Source organism: Capsella rubella, unplaced genomic scaffold (assembly GCF_000375325.1).
Source record: "Capsella rubella cultivar Monte Gargano unplaced genomic scaffold, Caprub1_0 scaffold_1, whole genome shotgun sequence".
NCBI classification, from domain to species: Eukaryota; Viridiplantae; Streptophyta; class Magnoliopsida; order Brassicales; family Brassicaceae; genus Capsella; species Capsella rubella.
In genome coordinates this window covers 1,436,349-1,463,386 of record NW_006238923.1, presented here as the reverse complement: position 1 = coordinate 1,463,386, position 27,038 = coordinate 1,436,349, and the positions used below count along the sequence as shown (strand labels likewise).

At 37.1% G+C, this 27,038-nt stretch overlaps 7 protein-coding genes across 10 annotated transcripts; 6 read left to right on the top strand and 1 right to left on the bottom strand.

The window, feature by feature from the left end:
* Positions 1–46: 46 nt before the first annotated feature.
* Positions 47–4,065, bottom strand: LOC17896716. Its single transcript, XM_006305898.2, has 13 exons — positions 3,849–4,065; positions 3,382–3,493; positions 3,026–3,108; positions 2,867–2,932; positions 2,341–2,441; positions 2,088–2,206; positions 1,697–1,737; positions 1,511–1,599; positions 1,268–1,427; positions 1,074–1,190; positions 782–826; positions 521–652; positions 47–425 (listed from the first exon to the last, which is right to left on the bottom strand). The coding sequence occupies exons 1-13, from the start codon at positions 4,002–4,004 to the stop codon at positions 291–293; spliced, it is 1,356 nt and encodes a 451-aa protein (XP_006305960.1). The 5' UTR covers positions 4,005–4,065; the 3' UTR covers positions 47–290.
* Positions 4,066–5,644: 1,579 nt separating this feature from the next.
* On the top strand, positions 5,645–7,004 carry LOC17899402 (myosin-binding protein 2). The gene is made up of 2 exons (XM_006305962.2): positions 5,645–6,841; positions 6,942–7,004. The coding sequence occupies exons 1-2, from the start codon at positions 5,645–5,647 to the stop codon at positions 7,002–7,004; spliced, it is 1,260 nt and encodes a 419-aa protein (XP_006306024.2).
* A 2,279-nt stretch (positions 7,005–9,283) lies between these two features.
* On the top strand, positions 9,284–12,538 carry LOC17896742 (high mobility group B protein 15). Its single transcript, XM_006303435.2, has 7 exons — positions 9,284–9,310; positions 10,188–10,341; positions 10,715–10,793; positions 10,930–11,086; positions 11,178–11,300; positions 11,397–11,812; positions 11,924–12,538. The coding sequence occupies exons 1-7, from the start codon at positions 9,298–9,300 to the stop codon at positions 12,344–12,346; spliced, it is 1,365 nt and encodes a 454-aa protein (XP_006303497.2). The 5' UTR covers positions 9,284–9,297; the 3' UTR covers positions 12,347–12,538.
* Positions 12,539–12,769: 231 nt separating this feature from the next.
* LOC17899382 (protein arginine N-methyltransferase PRMT10) lies at positions 12,770–15,217 on the top strand. Its single transcript, XM_006305002.2, has 7 exons — positions 12,770–13,115; positions 13,288–13,480; positions 13,757–13,862; positions 14,126–14,315; positions 14,432–14,617; positions 14,717–14,800; positions 14,890–15,217. The coding sequence occupies exons 1-7, from the start codon at positions 12,900–12,902 to the stop codon at positions 15,064–15,066; spliced, it is 1,152 nt and encodes a 383-aa protein (XP_006305064.1). The 5' UTR covers positions 12,770–12,899; the 3' UTR covers positions 15,067–15,217.
* Positions 15,218–15,470: 253 nt separating this feature from the next.
* LOC17900550 (ubiquitin carboxyl-terminal hydrolase 2) lies at positions 15,471–19,394 on the top strand. 4 transcript variants are annotated; one of them, XM_023789510.1, is made up of 4 exons: positions 15,471–15,701; positions 16,038–16,105; positions 16,230–18,874; positions 18,984–19,394. In XM_023789510.1, the coding sequence occupies exons 3-4, from the start codon at positions 16,236–16,238 to the stop codon at positions 19,222–19,224; spliced, it is 2,880 nt and encodes a 959-aa protein (XP_023645278.1). In that variant the 5' UTR covers positions 15,471–15,701; positions 16,038–16,105; positions 16,230–16,235; the 3' UTR covers positions 19,225–19,394. The 4 variants fall into 4 exon arrangements, with proteins under 4 accessions (XP_023645278.1, XP_006306689.1, XP_006306690.1 ...); XM_006306627.2 differs by lacking the exon at positions 16,038–16,105 and having other exon boundaries at positions 15,471–15,697; XM_006306628.2 differs by lacking the exon at positions 16,038–16,105.
* A 540-nt stretch (positions 19,395–19,934) lies between these two features.
* On the top strand, positions 19,935–23,316 carry LOC17900709 (chromatin assembly factor 1 subunit A-B). Its single transcript, XM_006304385.2, has 12 exons — positions 19,935–20,120; positions 20,738–20,882; positions 20,963–21,058; positions 21,180–21,256; positions 21,416–21,495; positions 21,741–21,801; positions 22,080–22,147; positions 22,245–22,326; positions 22,406–22,495; positions 22,576–22,653; positions 22,786–22,905; positions 23,014–23,316. The coding sequence occupies exons 1-12, from the start codon at positions 19,953–19,955 to the stop codon at positions 23,188–23,190; spliced, it is 1,242 nt and encodes a 413-aa protein (XP_006304447.1). The 5' UTR covers positions 19,935–19,952; the 3' UTR covers positions 23,191–23,316.
* A 208-nt stretch (positions 23,317–23,524) lies between these two features.
* Positions 23,525–25,988, top strand: LOC17898504 (pentatricopeptide repeat-containing protein At1g04840). The gene is made up of 2 exons (XM_006306876.2): positions 23,525–24,689; positions 24,788–25,988. The coding sequence occupies exons 1-2, from the start codon at positions 23,525–23,527 to the stop codon at positions 25,618–25,620; spliced, it is 1,998 nt and encodes a 665-aa protein (XP_006306938.2). The 3' UTR covers positions 25,621–25,988.
* Positions 25,989–27,038: the final 1,050 nt, after the last annotated feature.

Sequence of the window (27,038 nt, the reverse complement as noted above, 5' to 3'; positions counted from 1 at the left end):
ACAAACAACCGAATGGGTGCGTGGTACTGGCAAGACCGCAAGAGTGTTTGAAAGCCAAAAAACTATGTCTTCGAGCTTACCTGCCTTCAATGTCTGTAGCGAAATGTAACAGGCCAGACAAAGTCGGCAATGGTATATTGATTAAACTTATTATATCATTTTGTTTTCCCTTTAAGAAAAGAAAGAAATAATCATTGTTCTAAACCCTTTTTTAAATTTTCAGCAAATGAAAAAGCTTTAGTTTTCTGCAAATTTTCAGACATCCATGAGCTGATGAATCTTTTTGCTGGCTACTTAGTGTTGTGTGTTGGGACACTAAGATAGAACTTAGTATTCTTGAAGTCATCAATTAAGGGGTTATATCCGTCCTTCGTTCTCGTCTTTGAAGGTAAACCAAACTCATCCATGAATGCTGATGTATCGAGCTACAAGCCAAAAGAGAACAAGGATAGACTGTTAAGGAAAAGTGTCAGATATATACTCTCTTGTTGTAATGTTTTTAAAGAGAATCTTATTTTACAGTGAGAGTTCGCCTTTTCCTTCCTTTTTTCGATGGTGTCCCATCCTTTTCCATCTTCCTCCAACCGGAACAATAATGGTCCATTCGTTCCAATAGCCAGAAATCCGTTGGAAAAAATATATCAGCATCACCCTGCAAGATCATCCAACATACATAGAATTGTGAGATTTGTAGAATGAGGTTAGAAGTTTTAGACAACTATTTACCATCGAAAATAAACCTTATAATTAGAAAAAGTAGGAAATTTTTAGATATTCTCACCTTTGCGTCCAGATAACTACTGTAATCCGAGCTACACCCATCTTTCTGCAAATACAAACATTGTTATAGAGATCATAATTACATTTCAGTGATATATTCTTCGGGTGAAATTGTTCACTAGTTTTCTTGAGACAAGTTTGATATTAACCGATGATGCATAAGACACTTTCTTAATATCCAAACCAAGTTCTTGTTGTTTTAAATGATGAGGTATAACATAAACTTTGGCGATATATCTATGGCACATACTAGAAAGGTGTCAATGCATAGTTAGTAGAAAAATAGAACGGACCTTTGTTGAAACCAATGGGGCTCTTTCACCTGGAACTTTTACATCAGGCAAGAAGCTAAAGTCCGAAGCAATTAGGGACATCTTTGGCAGCTTTGCATGTAAAACCTCGAGCAGTTTCTGGAATTTCAAAATTTAGAACAGAGCAACACAATATCTGTTTAGTGTTTATGTGTGTGGACATCATTTTTTCTTACCAAACAACCGGTTGGAAGCCAACTACGTCTAGGTTTGGGAAATAGTTTAGACCAGATTTCTTTTGGTTTTGAAACCGGATCATCATCATGTTCAACAATTTCAATGCAGCGCCTGATCAGTGGGTCTTCTAAAGGCTTGTATAGCTCAGAGAGTGCTTCGCTACAGTTTATCAGAGATCTTGATCAATAAAGGCTGAAATAAACTTCATTTAAACCATACATGTATTCTCTATTTTTATGTACCTCTCTGGTTTATTTTCAACCAAGACTTCCATCCATGGGGAAATTTGACTTTTTGAATAGACAAGATCATGTGGGAGATTATCTAGCACCTGCAATGGTATAATTAATACAAATATGAGACATATAATTCCTTTTCAGTACAAATACCTACCTATCAAATGAAACCACAGCTACAGAATTACATACCTCAAGCATTATGACCCAGCACGGTTGTTGCTCCACATTCTCTGTTTAAAAATTTACTCTATAAGCATAGATAAATAACTTCATAGTCACTAAACTGAAACTTATTCGATAATTTACAAACATCGCGATTAATAAGTAGTCAGTAGTCTCAGGAAAACTTAGGTATTGTTGCTAATCCCAACTCAAGAAAAATCTAGTAGCAAACATCATTTGGCTAGCTTAATCTTCTAAGAATGTTACATCACAAAGTTTGGTGAACAACCCACTAATTTAACATTTTCAACCAAATACCTAATTCTAGCATAGCTCGGAAGAAAAGAAAAACGATTCCAACATAGCCACAGGAAATTAAAAACCAGAATCTGCCTTGTGCTGGACAAAAAGACCTTACTCCATCCAGATAGATCAGATGCATCACGGCACTCAACTCGGAACTTAGATAGATGACTACCAACTTGTGAAACAGTTTCCTTTTGAATCTTAGCCAGTGAAGGACTGATTTCTACAGAACTGATACACATTAAAAATAGCATGCAGTTAATTTATGTTTCATTACAGTTTACTATGCTGAAGTTCAAGCCAAATGATTTTGTATCATTCATGCCAGCTTAAAATGAGAAGAAAGGAAAACTGAGCATACATACGTGTAGCTCATGTTATTGTAGATTCTCTCCGGAGCATTTAACATTATATAGTCCAATATGCCCTTAGCACACGTGCCCGATCCACCACCAATTTCATAGATCTAAGCACATATTTCAAGTAGAATTGATTAAAAGAAGAATCAGTGCAAATGAGTACTTTAATTCAAAAAGCGGGATGAAAATCTATCCGTGTCTAGAATTATAGCTTTCCTGAAGACACATGATCTAAACAAAAATTTAATGGGATTCCTTTCTATCCACACCCTTCAACTGTGAGTTCAAATGATTCGTAACTACAGAAATTATAACAGTTTTAAAGGTAAAGCATGGTTTCTCTATTTTAAACGTTCAACGTATGAACAAAAGAAGAGGTTAAAGGCCTAGTCTATATCACTAACTAGTTCCCATGTAGGGTGATAGGTAAGATAGCTCAGGAAGTATTAGATTCAAGGCTTCCCGTAGTATAACGACCGAAATGAGAGACAAAATCGCATGTTATGTTTTGTTGTGAAATTAAATAAAATACCTTCAATGGAACAGAGAGATTTGTGGTACGCAGTATAGCTTCTGCAATCCCATGAGCATACCAAGGCTGCAAGAGATAATTGACATCATAAAATAGGATACTTACAACAAGTGAAGGCTTTTCGAAGAATACAACAAAGAACCTATCCAAGAATTTCACCTTGAAAAGCTCCACTGGAGTAAACCAAGAAATGTCACTCTGCTTGTATACTTTTTCCAAGAGTTTCATATACGCTTTCCTTCCTAGGACAGGAAAAACAATCGACTTACTAAATATAAAGAGATAACATCCCAAGCAAATACAACTTTTCTGCTAACAGGACAATACAGCCTGAAGAAACAACAGTACTCCAATGAAAGAGCAAATTCATATCCTCTAGAATGACTGAATGAGAGCTAATTTTGCTATTCCTTTTGGGGAGGAAGTTAAAAGCGTGTCCAAAATTCAAGAATTGAGACACTGTAGATAACACTTAAGCAAGTAAGGTGAAGTAAAAGTTGGAACTTTTAGCCTACCTTCAAGCTGGTTGAACTTAATGCTTCTCTCCAAAACCCCAACAGATTTTGATCGTTGAGAGAAGTAGCCGTGTTTTGGATCATATAATGCTGTGTGTATGAAATCTCGAACCTGTTTCAGTTTAACCAAACATTTAGTCCCACATTCCACAAATCGCCAAACGAAAATGAAATCTGAAAAAATCGGACCTGGGAAAAATATGAGACTGTAAAACTCTATTGGTTAGGTTCGTCCAAACACACACACATACACAAAACTGAGACATAAACTCATGTACAAAGTCCTTTGAATTTCGAAAAGTCATGTCTTTTGGATTTGCTTATCATGTACAAAACTCGAGATGTCAATTGATCAATTTGTCACTGATTCTAGTTATCAAGAGCGCTCATTTTTCATACTTTAGGTTGAGGTAAAGCTGAATCAGCAAAAACTTAGGGCAACAAACAAAAGTTAAGAACAAACTCACGAGTACTGGTTCATCGCCTATGAGCTTCTGAGTAGAGAAGAAAGCTCGAAGCGACACAAGACATGGCAGCTCGAATTGATCGACATTTGCAGTAACACTTGTACTGAAAAACAGAGGTTGAAGCTTCCTAGAAGAGATCAATCGAACGAGAGCCATGAACTCGGCCTCTCTCTCTCTCTCTCTCCCCGTCGCCTTCTCTACGAGATGCAGGAGGATCTCACCGGTTCAGGAGGTTTCACAGAGGTTTAGGGTTTAGTTTCGGTTCAGTTCGAACCGTATTAAATTCAAAATCCTTGGTTCTCTTCTTAAAATTATGTAAACCAGTAAAATTTTAATTAAATAAAAACGGTTTACTCAAAATATAATATGTACTACTACTAATCAAACCACAAAGCGCGACTCGACTCGACCTCGCGAGTCAGAATTGGAAACACTCATCGTTGGAGGTTATCTCTGCGCATCAATGAAGTTTCCATCGAATCAATCTTCGACGCACGCCAGCATCATAAAACATTCGAGACCGAGTCTAGCTATCAAACGGGAACGCATTCTTCATTGGCGTTTAAAATATATTTGTTTTGTTTTATGATTTTCGAGAATGAGAATTATGATTTCTCAAAGATGAAGAAGATATCGTATTATATTTATAAGCAAAGGTTTGCCCGTTGCATTACAAACAAACAAACAAAAAAAAGGAAATTCTCAAACAACACACAACAAAAAGAAAAGGAAAGTTGAAATTCAAAAAAATAAAAAAAGGAAAGTTAGGTTATTTGTATTTTAATTATTTGGTTGTTCAAAACCTGATTCGAGATATATTTGATCATTTAGTCATTTGAAATATGTTGGTGAGGTAACCAAAAAAAAAAAAAAGCCTTTGAAGTTCATCTTCTAACGTAATGCGGTATATATCATTATCAATAAGAATTCTACATGATTTTGCTTTATAAAAAAAATTAACAAACTTTAGAAGTTCTTAAACGTTCGCATTTGTCTCCACTTGGCTAATGGTTGACCTAATTAAGCTTCGCCTTCAGGCAAAATACTTTCATTTATTATTTGATTGATCAATTATGCATGGTGTTCAAAAATAGTTACCTATTTGAGATTCATGGTTCAGCTTTGTTTGCTTTTCTTATATTACAATAACTAAAATTCCGGAATGAGATTTTCATATTTGGTTTTTAGAAACTGGCCTATCAAATTAGTTCGAACAGAAGAAGATCTATGTGTTTCTTGATTTTCTTTTTTCCATTGATTTTAGCTAGTGATTGTCTGAAAGAAGAAGTTTTTGATCATATGAACAGATTTGACTTAAAAAGCTATAGAAGGTAATCTACCTATCAAAGATGCCGTGTAATTTAGATACGCAAGATTGGAATTTCACTGGTCTCGTAGGCGCCTTTATGAATCTGTCCATAGCTTATTTGCTTCTCTGTACATCTCTTTGTATACATCTCTTGTTGAGATTTCTAGGGTTTCTAGGTTTATCTCTCCCAAGATTTCACAACGGGCGTTTCTGTGATGCAAACATTACAAGGAAATGCCTTGATGAAGGGCTTCTTGTGGATTGTGCCTCAGAGAGAGTCTCATCCGTAAACCAATCGATAAAAAGCAAGATCCCTTTTGGTTCGATCACTAGCGACGATGAGTCGAACCGGTTTGTTGAGTTGAAGCTTGTGAGAAAGAACAATGGTGATGTAAGTAATGCTAGAGTTAAAGCTGAAACAGAGGATTTGACAAGAGGAGAACATAACGTGATTAACAACAATAAAGAACTTGGTAGATTTGATCTGATGACCGTTCAGGGTTTGAAAGGGAAGCGTTTTGTTACACGAAGATCAAGAAACAGTCTTAAAAACCATAGGAGAGGCCGTGTGAATTGTTCAAGTCTTACATCGCTTTCTTCATCGGAAGCTTTTGATGACACCGTGAAATCCCATTTGACGAAGAAGCCTTATGATATCTTTCTCAGAGCAAAAGATGAGAGATGTTCCAGTGATGAGCCCAAAGGCTTTATTCCTCACTGGCCGAAATTTGAAAAAAGCGTATCAATTAATGAACAGGTAAACCCCAATTCATCAGCGGAACAATCCTTTTTTAGAAACGCAGAAGAAAACTCTGTTAGGGTTTTGGAAGAATCGTTGAAAGAAGAGCGAGATGCTCGAGCAGCGGTTTGTGTTGAGCTGGACAAAGAGAGAAGCGCTGCAGCATCAGCAGCGGATGAAGCGATGGCGATGATACATAGGCTGCAAGATGAGAAGGCGACTGTAGAAATGGAAGCGAGGCAATTCCAGAGAATGGTTGAAGAAAAGTCTACTTTCGACGCTGAAGAGATGGTCATACTCAAAGACATTTTGATACGGCGTGAGAGGGAAAAACATTTCTTGGAGAAAGAAGTTGAAGCTTATAGACAGCTACTCGATGAGACAGACGCGTTAGATTGTTCTTTGGCAAGAGAGAAGAATCTCCCAGAGAGTACCGTAAAGACTGTGATGAAACCGGAAGATAAACTAAATCAAGACTCTCAAGAGAGAAGAGCTTTGCTCGTTCAAGAACTCGATGGAACGGTTCTTGAAATGCCTTATAGAGAAGTAGAAAACAGAGATAAAAACAGAGATCTGTATAAATCAGATTCAGAGGTAGCGTACTCACGTGTGCGTGATGTTCATATGGTGAAGGATGAAACAGAGAACATTAGTAAGAAGAAGAAGAATCTAGAAGAATCCTCTGTTAGCAAACCTAAAGAACCGTTGGAGGAAAACAGTAGTATCATTGTCTCGGGGATAGCTAGAAAGCTTCCTCCATTATGTCGTCCACGCAAGAAATCGCTGAGCTCTTCGGGTTCAAGGAGAAAATCAATGTCTGCGGTTGATTATGAGAGGTTAAAGATTGAGAATGAAGTTGAACTGTTGAGAGAAAGGTTAAAGGCTGTTCAAGAGGAAAGAGAGGAGCTTACTAGACGAGCATCTTTGCCTCCTTTATCATCAAAGGTTTGAAAGAACTCTTCAGTCGATGAAACGGTCTTACGTTAAAAAAAAAAAGGTTTTACGTACTGTGAGTTTTTAATTGTTTGCCAATGTTCTTTTTTAGGTAAGGGTTACGTCAGAGAAGCGAGGTTGGAGAAGATCTTCGATGGACCTTCACTCTTCTTGAATCGTATTTACATTTTATCTACGCAAAAGACACATGTTATGGGCGTGTAGGAAACAAGATATAGTGTAGGTTTTATGAGTTTTAACAGCCCACGGGTTTAGAGACTTTTAGAGAAGTGAAGCCATCTATATCGAGAAAGCTTGGATTACAAGTCAACCCTTCGGGAATGAATTTTATGTTTTTCAAACCCTTTTTGCCGTCTTTGTGTAAAGAGAAATACACACGTGTACATTATTACATATGCGCTTGCTACTTTGAAAAAGTCCATGCAAATGATAGTATTTTATCAGCAACAACAAAATCCAAATAAAACGATCAAAAAATATTTGTGTGGATATATATAGATTGTGCCTTGTTGATGATTAAAATACACTATAAAGCAGTGTTAATATTAATAAGGGTAATAACACTCGTCTAACTATGTTTTAACTTTTTTTTTTGTTTAATTAAGCTTTTCAATTGACCGATATAAAATGAATATATTTATGTTAATAATATAATAAAATGTTAATTGAAGAGTGTATCCAACGGATTAAGTTTTATTTCAGTGATGGTATTTTAAATGATTGTTGAGATAGTGAATCTTTTAGGCTTTTTGAATCATTCTTATGTATATTGATTGATGATATCCCCCAATATTAGTCATACAATATGTAATAAAAAAAATTAAAAGTATGTGGAGAAGATAATAAAATATCTATTTTTCCTTTAGATTAACTTCAATTATACTTTTTAATGTAAATAACTATTATTAGTAGAAGAAAAATATCAATCTTAGTAGTTAAGATTTTTTCAAAGGAAGATGGGTTAACTAAATACTAAAAATGAGAAATATGAAAAATTTAATTTTGTATTCATCACTGGAATATTTAGATAAATTTAAAGATGAATTTCAAAAGGAATTGACAAATTATTATTATTATTACTATTATTATTATTATTATGTAATTAAGTAATACAGAGGTAATTGCCAGCAGTGTTAACATAGAGGTAATAAGCACTAATGGTATTTTAATTTATTAGATACAGCAGTATATCTGATAAGAGGGAGATATGGTTGAATTGGTTAAAATGGTAAAGAATATGCCTAGTCAAACTTTGAATGCCTAAAAATGGAATGATATATCTATATATTGAAATCCCCTCTTTTTTGAATGTTATTCTTGATAATACATATCCAGCATATACAAATTATTTATTTCTATATGTTGAAATTTGAAAATCAAGAAAAAATAGAAAAATCTCGTTCTTATCTTATTGTAGTCAACTCTCTCCCTCACTTCTATCTTTTTATGGTTTTCCCCATATACACATAGAAATATTTTTATTGTTTTTTTTACTATCTATAGGTTTTTTTTAGTAAACCACATTTTCTTTTGTCATCTACTGTTAATTGGACAATAAAATATATATTTTGAGTAATGTGTGTGTCTACGTGTTTTAATTTGATTCTAACTTACTAAAAAATATCTATTAATTAGATTGATTTTTAATTTTTCTGAACCACTTATAAATAACTAACGGTCATAAACGAGCACAACAAATGTACATTTTATTATTATTTTATTATATAAAAATAGATAATATTTTTAGGAGAATTTAAAACTATATAGATATTTTATATATTAGTTTTCAAGTTTTTGTTATGTATCCTTATATGTTTCTTAACTTGTACAATAATTTAAGGAAATCTGAAATTATATATAATACTTTAAAGAATTTGTAAGTTTTCTTATATGTTTCTTAACTTATTAATAAAACCGTTAATTGAAGTAATAAATATTTGGTTTTCTCGGTTCACTAGTAAAATATAAAAGTGATGGTATAAAATAGCAAAAAATTGGTTTGTATTAAGTCACTAAAAATATTAAACTATATTTATCAAGGAAATATATTAAAATACAAAAGTAAAAATTTAATTTGTGGTCAATCTTCAAGATCTAAAATTTGCATTAAAATAGAAAATTGTTTTTCTCCCTTCAATTTGATATAATTTGATTTTCTCTTTCTTATACTTCCCTTATATCGTGCATTATTTATCATATATAGCTCAATTCTCTCTCACCCTTTGGTAAATTAAAAAAAAATTTGACCTATTTTATAGCCACCCCATTGTTATTTATATCTTTCATCTGGGATCCTTATTTACACAAATTCATTCATTCATCATACACACACACACATACGCATCAAACAACGTGCGCGTCCCTTCATTTTTATTTTGCTATATGCACTCTCATTTCACCATTAAAGAGAAACCAAAGCTTTCATTTTTATGAATATTCAAGGGTAAATGGTTAGCAAAGGTGATAACTTTTTCTTTCATTTGTATACAAAAATCTTCTCTCCCCATTATTTTAATTATATCTCTCTTTTTGTCGTCTGGGCTTTTTGCTGCCTCGCGGGAAACCCCAAAAATGGTTGCTTTGATGTTAATCCCTTTGCTCTGTTGCATCTATCGACAAATCTATTCGTTGTTTCTTTACTCATGTAAACAGAGAATTAATTAATGGCTTCTTGGAAGAAATTTTGTTGTTGGGCATTAAATTATTTGTAGATGCCTGTAATGTATTTGTTCATATGTCGGGAAGGTTTTCTTGGTTTTTGTTCCTACAAATCTCAGGAAAAATACGTTGCCGGCGCACAAAAATTCCCTTTTTTTTATTTGTCAGATACAGAGAGAGAGAGAGAGAGAGAGGGATTGGGTGAAAGAGATGTGTCTTTGTTGTGATTCCTTAAAGTGTCGTTGCTTCTGCAGCACAAGTCCTTTCACATTTAATGGCAATCTGTCGTATTCAGTTTTTGTTCTGCATATAAGAAACAGGAGGAGGAGAAGAACTTATGAAAGGGCTTTACAGCTTTTTTTCTTTCTCAAAGCCTTTCTTGTTCGTTTTCCTTGGGTTTTGCTATCTCTTTGCTGGTTATGTCTCATGTCTTTAATCATTTGCATGCAGCTTTGTGGATAATATTGTAAATTTGAACTCCTGTGCATCTTTGAGTTTCTGTTTTGTGGAAGACGGTTAATTACACTCAGATGTGCAGAGCTTTAAAGTCTCTGCCTTTTGTTTCATTAATAAGCCGGATAGTAAATGCTGAAGAAGGTTTAGTGGTTGTTATGGAGAGTAAATGATGTTAAAGTGCTTACCTTTTTTTTTTTTTTGGGTTGGCTTTTGGTTGTGGCAGGAATGGCATCAAGCTCTTGTCTTAAGCAAGGGTCAGTGCCAATGAACAATGTTTGTGTTACCCCTGAGGCAACGTATGAGGCTGTGGTTGCAGACCCTCGGCTTTTCATGTCTTCCTTGGAAAGGCTGCACTCTCTCTTGGGTACTAAGTTCATGTAAGCTTCTTTCTCCTTATCGTTTCTTACTTATTAGAGTTAGTTCAGTGGGTACCTGTTGGCTCTGATAGCGATTTGTGATTAGAAAGTCTCCATCTTTTGGGATTTAAGCTCTTGGGTTGATGATGATTCATGCTTTGTGTTTTCACCTTGAAGTACTGAATCTTTCATGTTTTACCAATTACAAACACCTGTGTATAATTGGTCTATCTTACAGTGGCGTATTATTCTTTTGTGTTTCACTCATTGTACCTTTTGCTTCTTGGTTAATGTATTGTAACTTTTACATGAGACTGATTGATGCTTGGATATGGCTGCAATACTCTATAGCTTATAGCTTTAACCTTTCTACATATTCCATTTGTTGTTGCAGGGTTCCAATAATAGGAGGGAGAGATTTGGACTTGCACAAGCTTTTCGTTGAAGTAACCTCTCGTGGTGGAATCAATAAGGTATGTCCCTTTCGATGATATATTAATTCCATGCTATATGTCTCTTTTCTATGTCTTATATAGTTGCTATTGTTCTAAAATCTTGAAATCTATATTTACCCTTGTCCTTGGATCATTTTCCTTCTTTGAACTGCAGATACTTAATGAAAGGAGATGGAAAGAGGTAACTGCTACATTTGTCTTTCCTCCAACAGCAACAAACGCATCATATGTCCTGCGCAAATACTACTTCTCGCTGCTTAACAATTATGAGCAAATCTATTTCTTCAGAACCAATGGCCAGGTTCCTCCAGGTTTGCCCATTAAAACCTGTTTGCTATTTTACCAAGATTTCATACATCTTTCAGTTTGTTATCTATTGTGTAATACATATATCTTCTGTAGATTCTCTGCAGAGCCCATCTGCTAGACCAGGCCTTATGCAGGCAGCCATTAGACCTGCACATGAACTCCAAGGTCTAAACTTTACCCCACAGCCCAGGATCAATCCTGGAGAATTCGCTGGAGGTATCAACTTTTTCTCTTTCTATAAATGATGTAACTGAGAAACTGTGACTTACAAATCTGAGTAAATGTGAACCCCTTGTGTTGTTATTGTTTTAGGATCTGCTGCTGAAGAAAATGTGGTTGGAGTGATCGATGGAAAGTTTGAATATGGTTACTTTATAACTGCAGAAGTGAGATCAGAGAAGCTTAAAGGAGTTCTGTATCAGCTTCTTCCCCCAGTCACAGTTGGTCATCAAACTCCCCAACAGAGTCATGGTGTACTCCCCAACACTTGGAACAGTTCTGCCAATCCTCCGGGGGCTACAGGAAGAGTAACAAAACGCCGTAGGAGAAGAAAGAAATCAGAGATTAAAAGACGTGATCCTGCACATCCGAAACCCAACAGAAGTGGTTATAACTTCTTTTTCGCGGAGCAGCACGCGAGGCTGAAACCTCTTTATCCCGGTAAGGATAGGGATATCAGCAGGATGATTGGTGAACTCTGGAACAAGCTGAATGAAGAGGAAAAATCGGTATTTAAACTTCACATACTCTAATATTTTGAGTTCTTATCAAAATCTTTGTAAGGTTCTTCTGGTTCTTTTCTCATGGTCTGTTTGATTCTCTCTCATTTCTTGGTAAAGGTTTACCAAGGGAAGGCAATGGAGGACAAAGAGCGATATCGAGTTGAAATGGAAGATTACAATGAGAGGCTGAAGACTGGGCAGCTCATAAGCAACGCTATTCCGCTGCAACAGAGACTTCCGGAGCAAAACGTAGACATGGCTGAAGCTGAACTTCCGATAGAAGAAGGCGAAGAAGAGGACGAAGAAGGTGATTCAAGCGGTTGCTCAGGTGAAAGCGAGCCACATAATGATGATCAGAGCGGAGAAACCGATCCAGAATTGGAAGAGTCATCAATGAACCCCTCAGTTCTAAACCCTAACCCTAATCCAACTGAGATGGTGGTGGCTCCTAAGGAGAAAAATGGCGATGTTGTGATGGTAACATCTCCAATGAAGAAAGCCGATGAGCCTACCGTGGCGGTGGTTGCTGAGCAGAACTGAAGATAGGGCTTCGGGTACCTTACTTGGGGCAGAAGACATTGTCTTTTGGTCTTAGTACTATGGTTTTTTTTTTTTTTATTGTCTTAAGATTTTTCTACAGAAACAATTTAGGGTTTAAGAGAGAGAAGGTTATAACATTTTGTTGGTCTTTTGGCATTGCTAAGTCTTGTTTGAAGGATTTTAATTTTTTTCTTAAAGAGATTTTCCATTTGCATAAAGATTTTCATGATTAATGGTTTAACTTTTTCGTTATAAAACATTATCTTGTAAATTGGTAAACTAAAGTCTGCAGGGGCCGAAGATATTTGGGCTTGGAAAGCAAATGGGCCGAATGAAGTAATCCCGGTTATATGATTTTGAAAGCGGAGGAGGGAGACTTAAAGACTTTGATTGATTGGTTGATTTATAAAAGGAACCCTAAGTTTTCCGAACTTGTCCGTCGCCGTCTGAAAACTCAAGCAGCTCTCCCCACTTCAGCTTTTCAATTAAAGGTACCAAAGTTTTGTTTGTTGCCGCAGTTGAAAGCATCTCTTCGCAAGTTTGTAAGCAAAAGATGAGGAGCTCCCAGAACGGCGGCACAATGGGCGGACGAGCGGCCGGAACCGGCGGAGGAGGGCCGTCGGCTCCAGTTGACAAAGAAGTTGACTTCGCTCAGTACTTCTGCACTTACTCCTTTCTCTACCACCAGAAAGACATGCTCTCCGACCGTGTCCGTATGGATGCATACTTCAATGCCGTCTTCCAGAACAAACATCATTTTGAGGGCAAGGTATAATAAAGTTCATGTCTTCGAGCTGTCTAGATACACTTGACCACTTTTGATATGTCTGTACTCGGTGATTTTGGGCTTAAGATAATATATTGCTAAGTTATAACCATTGGTCTCTGTCTTTCTTTTGGTATTAATATTTGGCTAATTTTGTATTTGTAATGTGATGAAGACTGTCTTAGACGTGGGCACTGGAAGTGGAATACTTGCTATTTGGTCAGCTCAAGCTGGTGCCAGGAAGGTTTATGCCGTTGAAGCCACTAAAATGGCTGATCATGCTCGTGCCCTTGTCAAAGCCAACAACCTTGACCATATTGTTGAAGTCATTGAAGGCTCAGTCGAGGATATTTCCTTGCCAGAGAAGGGTATTATTCTGTTTCCCATATTTCTCTTCTTTGCAAGTAGACTGAGTAAATTGATAATTAAGTCCATTGTTAAATGAGCCTATGGTTGTGTGATATTCAGAAGCCTAAGCTATGACATTGTATGAGTATTGGATATGAAAAACTGCGGACTCAAAATTAGTGACCAGAGGTTGAGAGTCTGAGACAGCAATTTGGTTGAGTTGAACATGTTTCTTCTGATAATTTGTACTCTACTTGGCATTGCGCTACTATTTACATATTCAATTTAATGAGCAGTTGACGTCATTATCTCGGAGTGGATGGGATACTTCCTTCTGCGGGAGTCCATGTTTGATTCTGTGATTAGTGCTCGTGACCGATGGTTAAAGCCGACTGGTGTCATGTAAGTGGGTTTTCTATCATCTTATTTCTATTCTTTTTTTATCATTAAAATTTAATGATGCATTGAGCCTGTGGCACTTGAGAGCTTGATGTTGTGTTGTTTATATTGTTAAACATCTTTATAGAATTCCTAATGAAATTTCATGCATATGTTGTGAGGCCATGTGGCACAAGGTGCTAAAATTAAAAGCAATTTTGTAAAGATTTGGTTGATGTTGGTACTTTATGTGTCTAAGCATAACTAGTAAGCTTTAAATCCAATAGGTACCCGAGTCATGCTCGCATGTGGCTTGCACCCATCAAATCCAATATGGCAGATCGGAAGAAGAATGACTTTGATGGGGCAATGGCGGACTGGCATAACTTTTCGGATGAGATCAAAAGTTACTATGGGGTTGATATGGACGTTCTAACAAAACCTTTTGCTGAAGAGCAAGAAAAGTATTACATACAGGTGATTTCGAAACTCTTATTGCTGCAATCAGATTTATCGTTAGATAAGTCACTTAGCTGACAGTTGGACAATTAATAAGTTGACTTACAAACCCTTTGCTTGTCTTTTGTGTACAGACGGCTATGTGGAATGACTTGAATCCACAACAAATTATAGGCACCCCTACAATTGTCAAAGAGATGGATTGTTTGACTGCCTCTGTTAATGAAATTGAGGAAGTCAGATCAAATGTATCATCTGTCATCAGTGCGGAGCACACAAGGCTATGTGGTTTTGGTGGATGGTTCGATGTTCAGTTCTTGGTTAGTTTGTACAGATTATGGTGTTGCATTATGTAGTGTGTGTGTTGAAGAAACACTTTATATACCTACTCAGCGCTAATTGTTTGTTTTTGTAACTAGGGGAGAAAAGAAGACCCTGCACAGCAAGAAATCGAGTTGACCACAGCTCCAAGTGAGCAGCACTGCACGCACTGGGGTCAACAGGTACGTACTTGCCAATCCCTGGCCTATGATGATTAAGGCTTCGGACTGTTTCAGACGCTAACCTCCGTTTCGTGATCTGAACCTGGCAGGTTTTCATTATGTCCAATCCTATAAATGTGGAGGAAGGTGATAACTTGAATCTTGGTTTGGTAATGAGCCGGTCGAAGGAAAACCACAGGCTAATGGAGGTTGAGCTTAAATGTGAAATAAAAGAGGCATCTGGCAAACCAAAAGAATCTTTCAAGAAGACTTACTTCATAGAGTGAATTTATACAGAAGCTTCCAATGGGGCTCGCTGGTTCTTGTAATCCCATAGCATGAACCCAAATATGTAATGTTTTAATTATTGCTTCTGACATTGTTTCCGTGTAAACGAGATTTTTATAACAATTTTTAATAGTCTCTTTTTTTATTATTTTTTTTTGAGTTATATGGGGTTTTTGATTTACCATCTGTTGTTGAATTTCATTAACCATCCAACTTTTATTTTTTATCATTCGTATACAAATTTAAAATCCTTTGGAGTTAATATTCTTAAGAATATATTTATTTTCTCCTTATAAAAAATGTTATCTGTTTTTAGTTTTAGTGGGTAAAATTTGATAGTTACGGTACGGAGGAAGACGAAAGTATAATTGGATTAGAGAGAGGTTTTTAAAGTGACAACCCCTTCGTCTGCCCATCTTTCGGACTTCACATAAGTTTAAGTTTCTCTCCTTCGTCGACTCTCCGTCTCCTCTTTTTTGACGGCGGCAGCTACAACAACACAACTTCTCTCCCTCTCTCCAATTTTTGATTAGGCTAGATCCCAATTTTTCGAGTTTTGATTCTTCTCATGTGGATATTCTCCTAAGCAGCAACTTTTTTGAGTTCTTCTTCGTCATCTTCTGGGAATTTGTGGGTAAAATCTCTGGATTCTGCTTTTGCTTTGGTACGATTGTTTTTAGCTACTTTTCTTTGCTTCCCGATTGCCATATCTGTCAGGTTGAGTAGTAGTAATTAGATATCAGACTTTTTTTTTTGTTTTTGTTTTTTAATCTAAGTGTTCCATGCCTGGACTTTGGATTCTGGATCTTTGATTACCAGTCGTTACAAAGTTGGATAATTTCTTTGTGGGTACTTGTTAGAGTCTGTAAATTTTGACGGCTAATTCATAAAAATCAATGAAATTGAAATGGGCATGTTCGATTTTGTTTAGCTGGATATTGATTTTGAATCTGATGCTGCCCTTCTCCAGTCATCCCATTTGTGCCCTGGATTATTTTCTTTCCTGGTTGTCTTCAGTGTGTTGGTGATATTTCCAAGGTTTATCCATTGTTCTGCACTTCATTGCTTCGTTTGTATTTCACTTACTTGTACTTGATTTTGTAAATGAAGTAACAACTTTAGTCACTCAATCTCCTTTTGTTGTCTTTGAATTTCATTACAGCAACTGATGGGGAAGAAAGCGAAGAAGAAGGCCCGAGCTCCAACAAAGGAGATTCAGACCACCCCATTTTCCAAGGAGGTCTCTGAAGACCCACCTAGTCAAGCCGGGGAATTAGCTGAGGGGAATGTTAAAGCAGTTAAGGAGACTAGAGCTTGTGTGCATCTCGATAAGGGTCTCAATTTGGATAAAGTGATTGATAAGATCAAGTCTTCCCGGAAAATTAAGTGTGCAGAATGCAAGGAAGGGGTGTATGGCAAGAGTGGAACTAAAGCAAAGGGCAATAAGGGGAAAAAGGATTTTTCTTCTTCTGACAAAAGAGCTATTTGGCTTTGTTTGGAATGTGGCTGTTATGTGTGTGGGGGTGTTGGTTTACCAACTGGAGCTCAGAGTCATGTTGTGAGGCATATCAGATTGACGCGTCACCGATTGATGATCCAATGGGAAAATCCTCAGTTAAGATGGTGTTTCCCATGCAATTCACTTCTCCCTGTTGAAAAAGAAGAGAATGGTGAGAAGAGAGACGTGCTGTTGGAGGTTGTTAAATTGATTAAAGGACAATCTTTGAACAATTTAGCGTCCACTGATATTGAAGACCAGTGCTCAGGAAGTGGTAGTATCACTAGTGATATCAAATTAGAAGGTGCTGTGACCAGTGGTATAGAAGCTAGAGATGGTTATGTCGTGCGAGGTTTAGTTAACCTTGGGAACACATGTTTCTTTAATTCGATAATGCAGAATCTTCTTTCTTTGGATCAGTTACGCGGCCACTTCTTGAAGGAGGATGGATCTGGGGTCGGTGGGCCTCTTGCATCTTCCCTGAAGAAATTATATGCTGAAACGAAACCTGAGGCAGGCTTGAAGAGTGTGATAAATCCTAGAGCCTTTTTTGGGTCTTTCTGTTCTAAAGCACCCCAGTTTAGGGGATATGACCAGCATGATAGCCACGAGTTGCTACGCTGTTTGCTAGATTCGTTGAGCACCGAAGAGTCAGCCTTGAGAAAGAAGCGTGGTGATTCTGATAATGATCAGATATCTACTCTCATAGATTCTGTATTTGGGGGCGAAACTTCAAGCATTGTTTCTTGTATGGAGTGCGGGCATTCCTCGAAAGTTTATGAGCCATTTTTGGATCTCTCCTTACCCGTACCGTTCAAGAAAACCCCTCCGAAAAAGCCACAAACTATTTCTCGAGCAAAAAAAACTAAGCTTCCACCAAAAAGAGTCCCTAAGAATGTGTCAAAGGTAAGTAAGGTTTCAAAAGTTCTCCCAAGTAAGACTCTTTCGGAACCGAATTCTCCTGGAAAAGCTTTGGTTGTCCTAGCTGATTCGGATACATCCTGTTCTAGTTTTGCACACCTTGATAATGGTCCGGTTTTAGAGACTCCTCCAGTTATAACCGTTGACAATAAAGAGGCCTCAGAAAGTGCAACACAAAGTGATACTGGTTTCGATAGCTTCTGGTTGGATATTATTGGACCAGAAACCTCTGGAGATGAGACGAATACGGATATGCCAAAAGATGGTATTGATTATGTCTCAACAACTGAGACTAATCAAATTGTTCCAGTTTCAGAGAATCCGGCCAATACCTCAGTTTCATCAGGTGATCAGACTTTGGAACGTAACACAGAGAGGCTGATGCAAGATAATGAAGAAGTTGGAAAGGTGGAAGCCAGTTTGGATGAAAAAGATGTACAAGCTACGCAATCTGATGAATGCCCGGTTACAAGTGGTATTTCTGCTGAAATCAATCAAGCTAGTTGCATCAGTGGTGATCCTGGTATAGGAGAAAGTTCTTCCTCGATGAATCCTTGGGACGAGGAAGAGCTTCCTTTGATGGTTGCAGATTCACAGATATTATACATGCCATACAAAGAAATATCCTGTGATGATAAAACGGTTGCGCAAGGTGAGGCTTCATCTTCATTTGTTACTGGTGATCATGAACCACAAAACAGTGATTTTGTTGATTTTGGCGGTTTATTTGATGAGCCCGAGATGACCGAAGGACCTGTTTTTGGACCTCCTTCCAAGGCTGAAGCTTCAGGAGTTGGTTTTATGGCGTTTAGCAGCGAGTCTGATCCTGAAGAAATCGATGACTCAGATACACCGGTGTCTGTAGAGAGGTGTTTAACTCATTTCACAAAGCCTGAGATTTTATCGGATGACAATGCATGGCACTGCGAGAACTGTTCAAAGAACCTGAAACTCCAGCGGTTGAAAGAAAAGCAAAAATCCAAAAAAGATGAGTCAAGATCAAGTAACAGTAGCAACGGATGGCTGAAAGAAAATGAAAATGAAATTGGAAATGGAGTTTCTGGAGAAACTGATGTTTTGGCTGTTACGCAAGAAACAAGTGATAGTTGTAGTGCCAAGGATCATAGCACGAATGGAAGAAAAGCTACAAGTTCTCTCTCAGCTAATGAAAGCGATTCCAAAGGAGCTCAAGATGAAGACGAAGATTCTGAGAATCTGATCACAGTAAAGAGAGATGCAACTAAAAGAGTACTTATAAACAAAGCCCCACCTGTCTTAACCATCCATCTAAAACGATTCAGCCAAGATTTGCGTGGTAGGCTAAGTAAGTTAAATGGTCATGTTGCTTTCAAAGAGGTCATTGATCTCCGACAATATATGGACTCAAGGTATCATCTCTTATCTTCTGCAACACCACATTTTGATATAACTTTTTAACTAAACCTCCATCATTTTAAATCGTATCTTTGTTTTTTTTTTATGTTGTTGTTATTTCAGATGTAAGGAAGAAGACCCACCCGTTTACAGACTGGCGGGATTGGTGGAGCATTCAGGAACGATGAGAGGAGGTCATTACGTGGCGTATGTTAGAGGTGGTCAGCGAGTTAAAGAGACTGATTCCTCTTTAACGACGTGGTATAACGTAAGCGATGCATATGTTCGTCAGGTTTCGTGGGAAAAGGTTCTGCATTCTGAAGCGTATATCTTATTCTATGAACGGATCTTCCCACAAGACTGAGATTATTTTGTTTCCATTATACTGAAAAAGAAAAGAAGAAAACCAGTTTTTGATCTTCTTCTCTACAGCTTTTGCTGGGAAAGTTTTTGACGATCACATTAGATCAAATACCATTAATTTTGTTCTTCTTCTTATTATATTAATGATGTTTCGGAGTCGTGAAAGCTTCATTATATATGTATCATCACAAACATGTCTGAAAATATTTGAGCCTCTCAACCGAGTTACATTCCATTTGTCCATATACTAAAAGAGACAAAAGTTACAAGCAGATGTGGTTGAGAAATCTCAATCTTGTCGGTGCTGCTTCTCAAACAGGTATTGCTACATTTGGCTCAAGCTTTTGCTCCTTTCAGAGCCGAAGAAAGACTTGTCGTCCGTTTGAGCTCATAGTGCCCATCCAGCCATCCTATTCCGGGCGGGTATTTTTTTTTTTCCTATGGAGCGGTTCGAGCAATATTGACCGTCCGATTCAAACTGTTGTGATTATGATCTTAACGGAAGTGTACCGGTTACTACAAACCGTTACTTTGCGTACCGAAGCTTAATCGATTGGATTATTATTTTTTCTACTTCAGAACCGAAAACAATTGAACCGGTACTTGAAACGATTAAACCGGCCCTACGTCTTCCTCTCTGCCCAAGCAACGAACGGACTTCCCCAATTAAAGGGACAAATACTATCGAGTGTGTGAAAGCAGCAGTTCCAGAGAAGAGAGATCGTAACCATGGCAGGAGTATCGCTCAAGTGTGGCGATTGTGGTGCGCTGCTGAAGTCCGTGGAGGAGGCTCAGGAGCATGCTGAGCTCACCTCTCACTCCAATTTCGCCGAGTCCACTGAGGCCGTGCTCAATCTCGTTTGTACTACTTGCAGCAAGCCTTGTCGCTCTAAAACTGTACGGATCTTCGATTTTTATCGCTTTCTTTCATTTTTTTCTTGATGGGTTTGTGTTGGTGGTGGTTAGAAGTTACAAACAGATCTCCTTGGGTTTTCTTTTTTCGGGATTTCGAGTTTTCTACATGTAATTTCGATGTTTATTCACTGTTTTAACGCTTTTGACTCTGCGATCTCGATTTGCTTCGTCTTTTACAACCTTTACTGATCTGGGGTTTCGAGTTGATGAGTTTTGACTTGAGTCTTCATTGAAACTGAGTCTTTTCATGTGTGTTCCCGCTGATTTGGTTTAATTAGAGTGTGAAGTTTAAAGTTTTCTTCCAATTCTTGGTTTCTTCTCCCACTGTTGATGTCAGATCTCAATTCTTTTGGGCTTAAAGCTGCTGTATTGTCTTTCTCCTCTGGTTGAACTGATATGCTTTGGTGCTTTTACCAGAGTTCATTGGTTTCATTTCTTGTGGAGTTTTGGTTTCTGCAATTTGGTTTCTACTGAAGTGTCTTAAGAATAGTAAACCTTTACTGATCTGTTTTTACTATGTCTATACACTAAAAAATAAACTATGCTCTAGTATTTTGATTATTTCTGATTGTTTGTCTCATTCCTTTTACATTGTGAAGGAAAGCGATTTGCACACAAAAAGAACAGGGCATACTGAGTTTGTTGATAAGACACTGGAGACGGTAAAACCCATCAGCTTGGAAGCTCCTAAGGTTTCTATGGATATTGACGATAATCCTAGTGGTAGTGGAGAGGCTGCTGAAGGTACAGTGCCATATTTAATGTGTATGTAATGCATGATTCTGAATCTGACTTCAACTTTTTTTCTTATGATCTCTCTGCAGAGATGATTGTTCCAGATGTTGACAAAAACATTCTTGAGGAGCTAGAAGCGATGGGCTTCCCTAAAGCTCGCGCTACTCGAGCACTCCACTACTCTGGTAAAATTCTAGTGTGTCATGTTTTTCTATTTTGCACTTTTGATTGTGGGTTCCTATTACGATCTTTGGTAAACCTTACTTCACTTATTTTTCATATACTGTTTCATTTTCATTTCATCAGGTAATGCCAGTCTTGAAGCTGCAGTTAATTGGGTGGTGGAGCATGAGAATGATCCTGACGTAGATGAATTGCCAAAGGTGGATGTCTTGTCAATAGTTTCTTTTAAGCAGAATTTTTGTTCTGAACTGTCTTGACACAATCTTATATTATGTTTGTATTATGCATGATATGTGATCTTAGAATTACTTCATTCCTTCAGTTACTATAATGCCCTATGTTGTTCATTGTACACCTAGGTACCTGCCAACTCTAATGTTGGGCCTGCTAAACCTGCTCTTACGCCAGAAGAAGTGAAGATAAAAGCACAGGAATTAAGGTTCTATGAGTATTCTGTTTTTTTCTGTCCATCTTTTTTTCTTTTGTAGCATGCACCTAGCACCAATGACATTACACATATCATGCATAGCCTTGAATTTCTAGTTGTTTTTCAATTGATTGCATGACAAATGTCCACATGTTGATTTATAACAGTTAACTGTCTGACTTCTATGATAACCCTGGAAGATGATTATTTTAAAGTCGGATTATATATCCCTTATTCTTTGCTGTTCCACATCTTAGGGAACGTGCACGGAAGAAGAAAGAAGAGGAAGAAAAACGAATGGAACGTGAAAGAGAGAAGGTTTTGTTTTTCTCCTGTTTTAATATTTGTTATCCGCAATTACTTCAGCTTACGATGATTCATCTCTGCTGTTAAAATTAAGTTTTGCTCTTTACTCCTGAGTTCATTGCCTGCATAAGGCTATACCGGCTATAATTTCTGTGCAAGTATACATAGTATTCTTGGTACAATAGTAAGGAAATAAGGATGTGCTTGTAGGAAATGTTAGATGCTTATTGTGTCATGGCTGAAAAGCAATCTTCTGTTATCATCTTTTAAAATATAAGTATTTGGTTTAGGAGCGAATTAGGATTGGCAAGGAACTCTTAGAAGCAAAGCGGATGGAAGAAGAAAACGAAAGAAAGCGGTATGTTTTGTTTCTGGTTATATAATGTCAGGCCCAGCTTATTCTTATTTTTGTTGTTGTTCATTAAAAGTGACTTCTTGTTGGTTGTGTATTTCAGTATAGCCTTTTTGCGCAAAGCTGAGAAAGAAGAAGAAAAACGAGCTAGGGAAAAGATCCGCCAAAAACTTGAAGAAGACAAGGTATCTTTAGTGCAGTAGATTTTACATACGTTTTCCATTACTTTATCTATCCTGAATGCTCATGTTTACATTTTAACAGGCTGAAAGAAGACGGAAACTCGGATTGCCTCCGGAAGATCCTGCAACTGCAGCGGCAAAACCTTCAGTGCCAGTTGTGGAGGAGAAGAAGGTAAATTAAATATTTTCTATAAGCAAGTTGCATTTATTATCTATCTTATACCCTTATCTTATAAAGACATGATTTTGCAGTGTTCGTTGCCAATTAGACCTGCCACAAAAACTGATCAAATGCGAGAATGCTTAAGGTCTCTTAAGCAAACCCACAAGGTAAATACATTCAACATTTAGCAACTCAGATTGCAACCAGCAATAAAAAAGAAATGAGGTAGGGAAATTTGGGTGAAATTGTGGGAGGATTGAGTAAACTTTGACAATAACAGTAATTACTTGTTGACTCAGGAGGAGGATGCTAAAGTGAAGAGAGCATTCCAGACTCTGCTGACTTACATGGGAAATGTTGCTAAGAATCCAGATGAAGAAAAATTCCGGAAAATTAGACTCACAAACCAAACATTTCAGGTAAAAACAATCTGCCATAGAGATGCGCAGCAAGGAGGTTTACTTGATTAGTCAACAAATTAGATTTGATAGTCATGTGTCTTACTAATTATGGTTTATTGTAAACAGGACAGGGTTGGTTCACTGAGAGGGGGCATAGAGTTCATGGAGCTATGTGGGTTTGAGAAAATTGAAGGAGGAGAGTTCCTGTTCTTACCTAGAGACAAGATCGATTCAGCCATTATTAACTCAGCTGGAACAGAGCTCAATTCCGCCATCAACAACCCTTTCTTTGGAGTTCTTTAAATCGTTGCATTGTCTTCTTGTATCAAATAATGAATGAAAACTTAAAAAATTATTACTATGAATAATACTGGCAAGTGACATTATTTTTTATTTTGTCTTAATAAGTGCAAAATTTGGAGACAAGAACTAGAAATCTCTTCAATCACTCCTTGTTTCTTTTACGATTAAGGTAAAGTGCCACTCGATCCATTTCCCCTTCGTCTGAAGCGGTTCGCAACTTAACCGGTTTGAAAAATATAGAGCAATACGGTATAATCCGGTTAAGACCAAAATATAAGAGAGAGTCTTTGCGCCACCAGCGAATGTCTGAGATGAGCGCGTATTCGGGTACACGATGAAATCGCTTTCCGTTCTTTTCAAACCGAAATCTTCTCCCGCCAAAATACACCTTCCGGCCGATCGTCGAGCCTCACCGGACGAGTCTCACTTCATATCTCTGATACACGCCTGTAAAGACACTGTCAGTCTCCGCCGTGTTCACGCCCAGATTCTCCGTCGCGGCGTCCTCAGTAGTCGCGTCGCTGCTCAGCTGGTTTCTTGCTCTGGGCTTCTCCAGTCCCCGGATTATTGCCTCTCGATTTTCAGAAATTTTGAAGAGAAGAACCTCTTTGTTTTCAATGTTTTGATCCGTGGTTTGACGGAGAATGCTCGTTCCGCGAGTTCTGTCCGTCATTTCATCCTCATGTTGAGGCTTGGTGTGAGACCTGATCGGCTAACTTTTCCCTTTGTGCTCAAGTCTAATTCCAAACTAGGGTTTAGATGGTTGGGTAGGGCTCTTCATGCCGCCACTTTGAAGAATTTCGTTGACTGTGATTCCTTCGTAAGGGTATCTTTGGTTGACATGTACGCCAAGACCAGACAATTGAATTATGCCTTCCAAGTGTTCGATGAAAGTCCTGATAGAATTAAAAAAGAGAGTACTTTGCTATCGAATGTTTTGATTAAAGGTTATTGTCGAGCCAAGGATATGCAAATGGCTACAAAACTTTTTAGATCCATGCCAGAGAGAAATTCAGGATCTTGGAGTACTTTGATCAAGGGTTATGCTGACTGCAGCCAGTTGAACAGAGCAAAGCAGCTTTTTGAACTGATGCCTGAGAAACATGTTGTTACTTGGACGACTTTAATCAATGGGTTTTCCCAAAATGGCTACTATGAAACTGCGATTTCAACCTATTTTGAGATGCTGGAAAAGGGCTTGAAACCTAATGAATACACAGTTGCTGCTGCGCTGTCTGCATGTTCAAAATCTGGTGCTCTTGGATCAGGAATAAGAATTCATGCTTATATTTTGGATAATGGGATTAGATTGGATAGAGCTATAGGGACAGCTCTCATTGACATGTATGCGAAATGTGGGGAAGTTGACTGTGCGGGTACTGTGTTCAGTAATATGAATCATAAGGATATTCTTTCGTGGACTGCTATGATACAAGGTTGGGCGGTACATGGATGCTTTCATCAAGCTATCCAATGTTTCAGACAAATGATGTATTCCGGTAGTAATTTTTGTCTAGTTTAAGAATTTTGCTTATTCTCATTTCTTTGTCCTTTATTTCATCGATTTTAATTTCTTTAATTTGTTATGTGCATGCAGGAGAGAAGCCAGATGAGGTAGTGTTTCTTGCAGTTCTAACTGCATGCTTGAACTCGGGCGAAGTAGACCTGGGACTTAATTTCTTCGATAGCATGAGGCTTGACTATGCGATTGAACCTACATTAAAACATTATGTGTTAGTCGTTGATTTGCTAGGTAGAGCAGGGAAGTTGAACGAAGCACATAAGTTTGTAGATAATATGCCGATAAATCCTGATTTTACAACATGGGCTGCACTCTATCGTGCTAGCAAGGCGCACAGGAGTAATAGAAGGACTGAAATTGTGTCACAGAATCTTTTGGAACTTGATCCAGAGCTTCGTGGTAGTTACATTTTCTTAGACAAAACACATCTGGCTAATGGGAAGTATCAAGATGTAGAGGAAAGAAGGGTTCCATATCAGAAGACAGGCAAAGAAAGATCCCTGGGATGGAGTTACATCGAATTGGACTGTCAACTGAACAAATTTGCAGCTGGTGATTGTACTCATAAGCAGACACAAGAGATACGTTTGAAGCTTGAGGAGATCATATCGCTCGCGACTGAGATAGGATACATTCCAGGAGCTGATTGGTCGATTCATGACATTGAAGAAGAAGAGAAGGAACATGTTACGGGAGTCCATAGTGAGAAACTGGCTCTTACACTTGGAATTCTAAGAACTGCTCCTGGAACCACGATAAGGATCATTAAGAACCTTAGAATCTGCGGAGATTGCCATTCTTTAATGAAATATGTTAGTAAGATCAGCCAAAGAGGTATTTTACTGAGAGATGCAAGACAGTTTCATCATTTCAAAGATGGAAGTTGTTCATGTGGTGATTATTGGTGATATAGTAGATGAGTTAGGTGCCTTCAGGTTCGTGCACGAGAATAACATTAACATCCCAGGCTCCCAGCCTTCAGATGCTTGAGAGTTTTGTTCATTCATGGCGTTTTCCAGTATAAATCTTGCCATGCTCTTTTGCATACAATGGTCGGAAATAGAACAAAGTCATGATATTCCTGAGACCAGACCGCACATAGCAGCGAATCTGGCAAAGGGGTTAAATCTCCATTGAAGGAGGGAAAGGAGATTGGAGTATGCCAAAAAATCTCCACAGACCACAGGCATGGAAGAGAAAAAGAAGGCGGCTCAGGTGGGTCACTAGTGAGTGTTTTTTAAATTGAAAGTTGCGTACATTATTATTATTACTAGGTTCGGACCCGCGCTACAGCGCGGGGGAAATAATTACATATATATAACTTTTAACGGATTAGAATATGTTATATTTTAATTTTGTTACAATGCAGTCGATTATGGTAAATCATATATTTGTATAATAAGTTTAAATAAAATAATAAAGAAAAAGCGAGTAAATAATCATATACTGAGTTTTGATACAATTAAAAACACGGTGAAAATTTAACAGTATGAAAATAATATTTGTCGATAAATTATTCATTTTGACCATTTTTGTAGTAAAAGTAGGAATATACGTAAAAATTACATATACAATATATTTTTTGAAGGTCCAACCCGTAACCTAATTCATTTCGTAAAAAAACATTATTCGTAACTCGATTTATCATTATAATTGTGATTTTAACAAACGACCCATGAACTATCTAAAATTTACATAGTTTGATATATAATATATTTTATCAATAAAAATTATGTCTCCAAAATTACATTTATGTCTTCAAAAAAATATTTCAATATTTTAAATTTTTAAATTTTTATATATTTGAACCTTTTACTTATGATATTTTGAAACTATTTGAAATTTTAAATATGCTCATGTAACAATGGTTTTAATATTGGTCATACTTATAATGATTTTAAACCATTGTCCAAAATATTTAACCGAGTGTATTTGAGTATTACATGCCCGTTTTGAAAAATTCAAATTGCAACATATGCAAAAAAAGTTAAATTTTTTTAAATTTTTATATTATATAGTATAATATCAAAAAATTAAAAATAATATTAAATAAAAGTGAAAGAAGAATAAGATTTTTTAAATAGATTTTATTAAATTAATTAGAGAAATATTAGTAAATCCTATAATTAGTTATGGAAATAATACAATCCTAAAATTAGATTTGGAAAGTATCCGATGTATGTATCCAAACCCATTAATTTATCCAACTTTAAAAGATTCAATTATAAATTTCGGGTAATTTTCTTAAATTGACCCGATCCGAAAGCACTTTTTATACTTCTCTTTTACTAATATAGGGATATACAATATAATAAGTTTCTTAAGC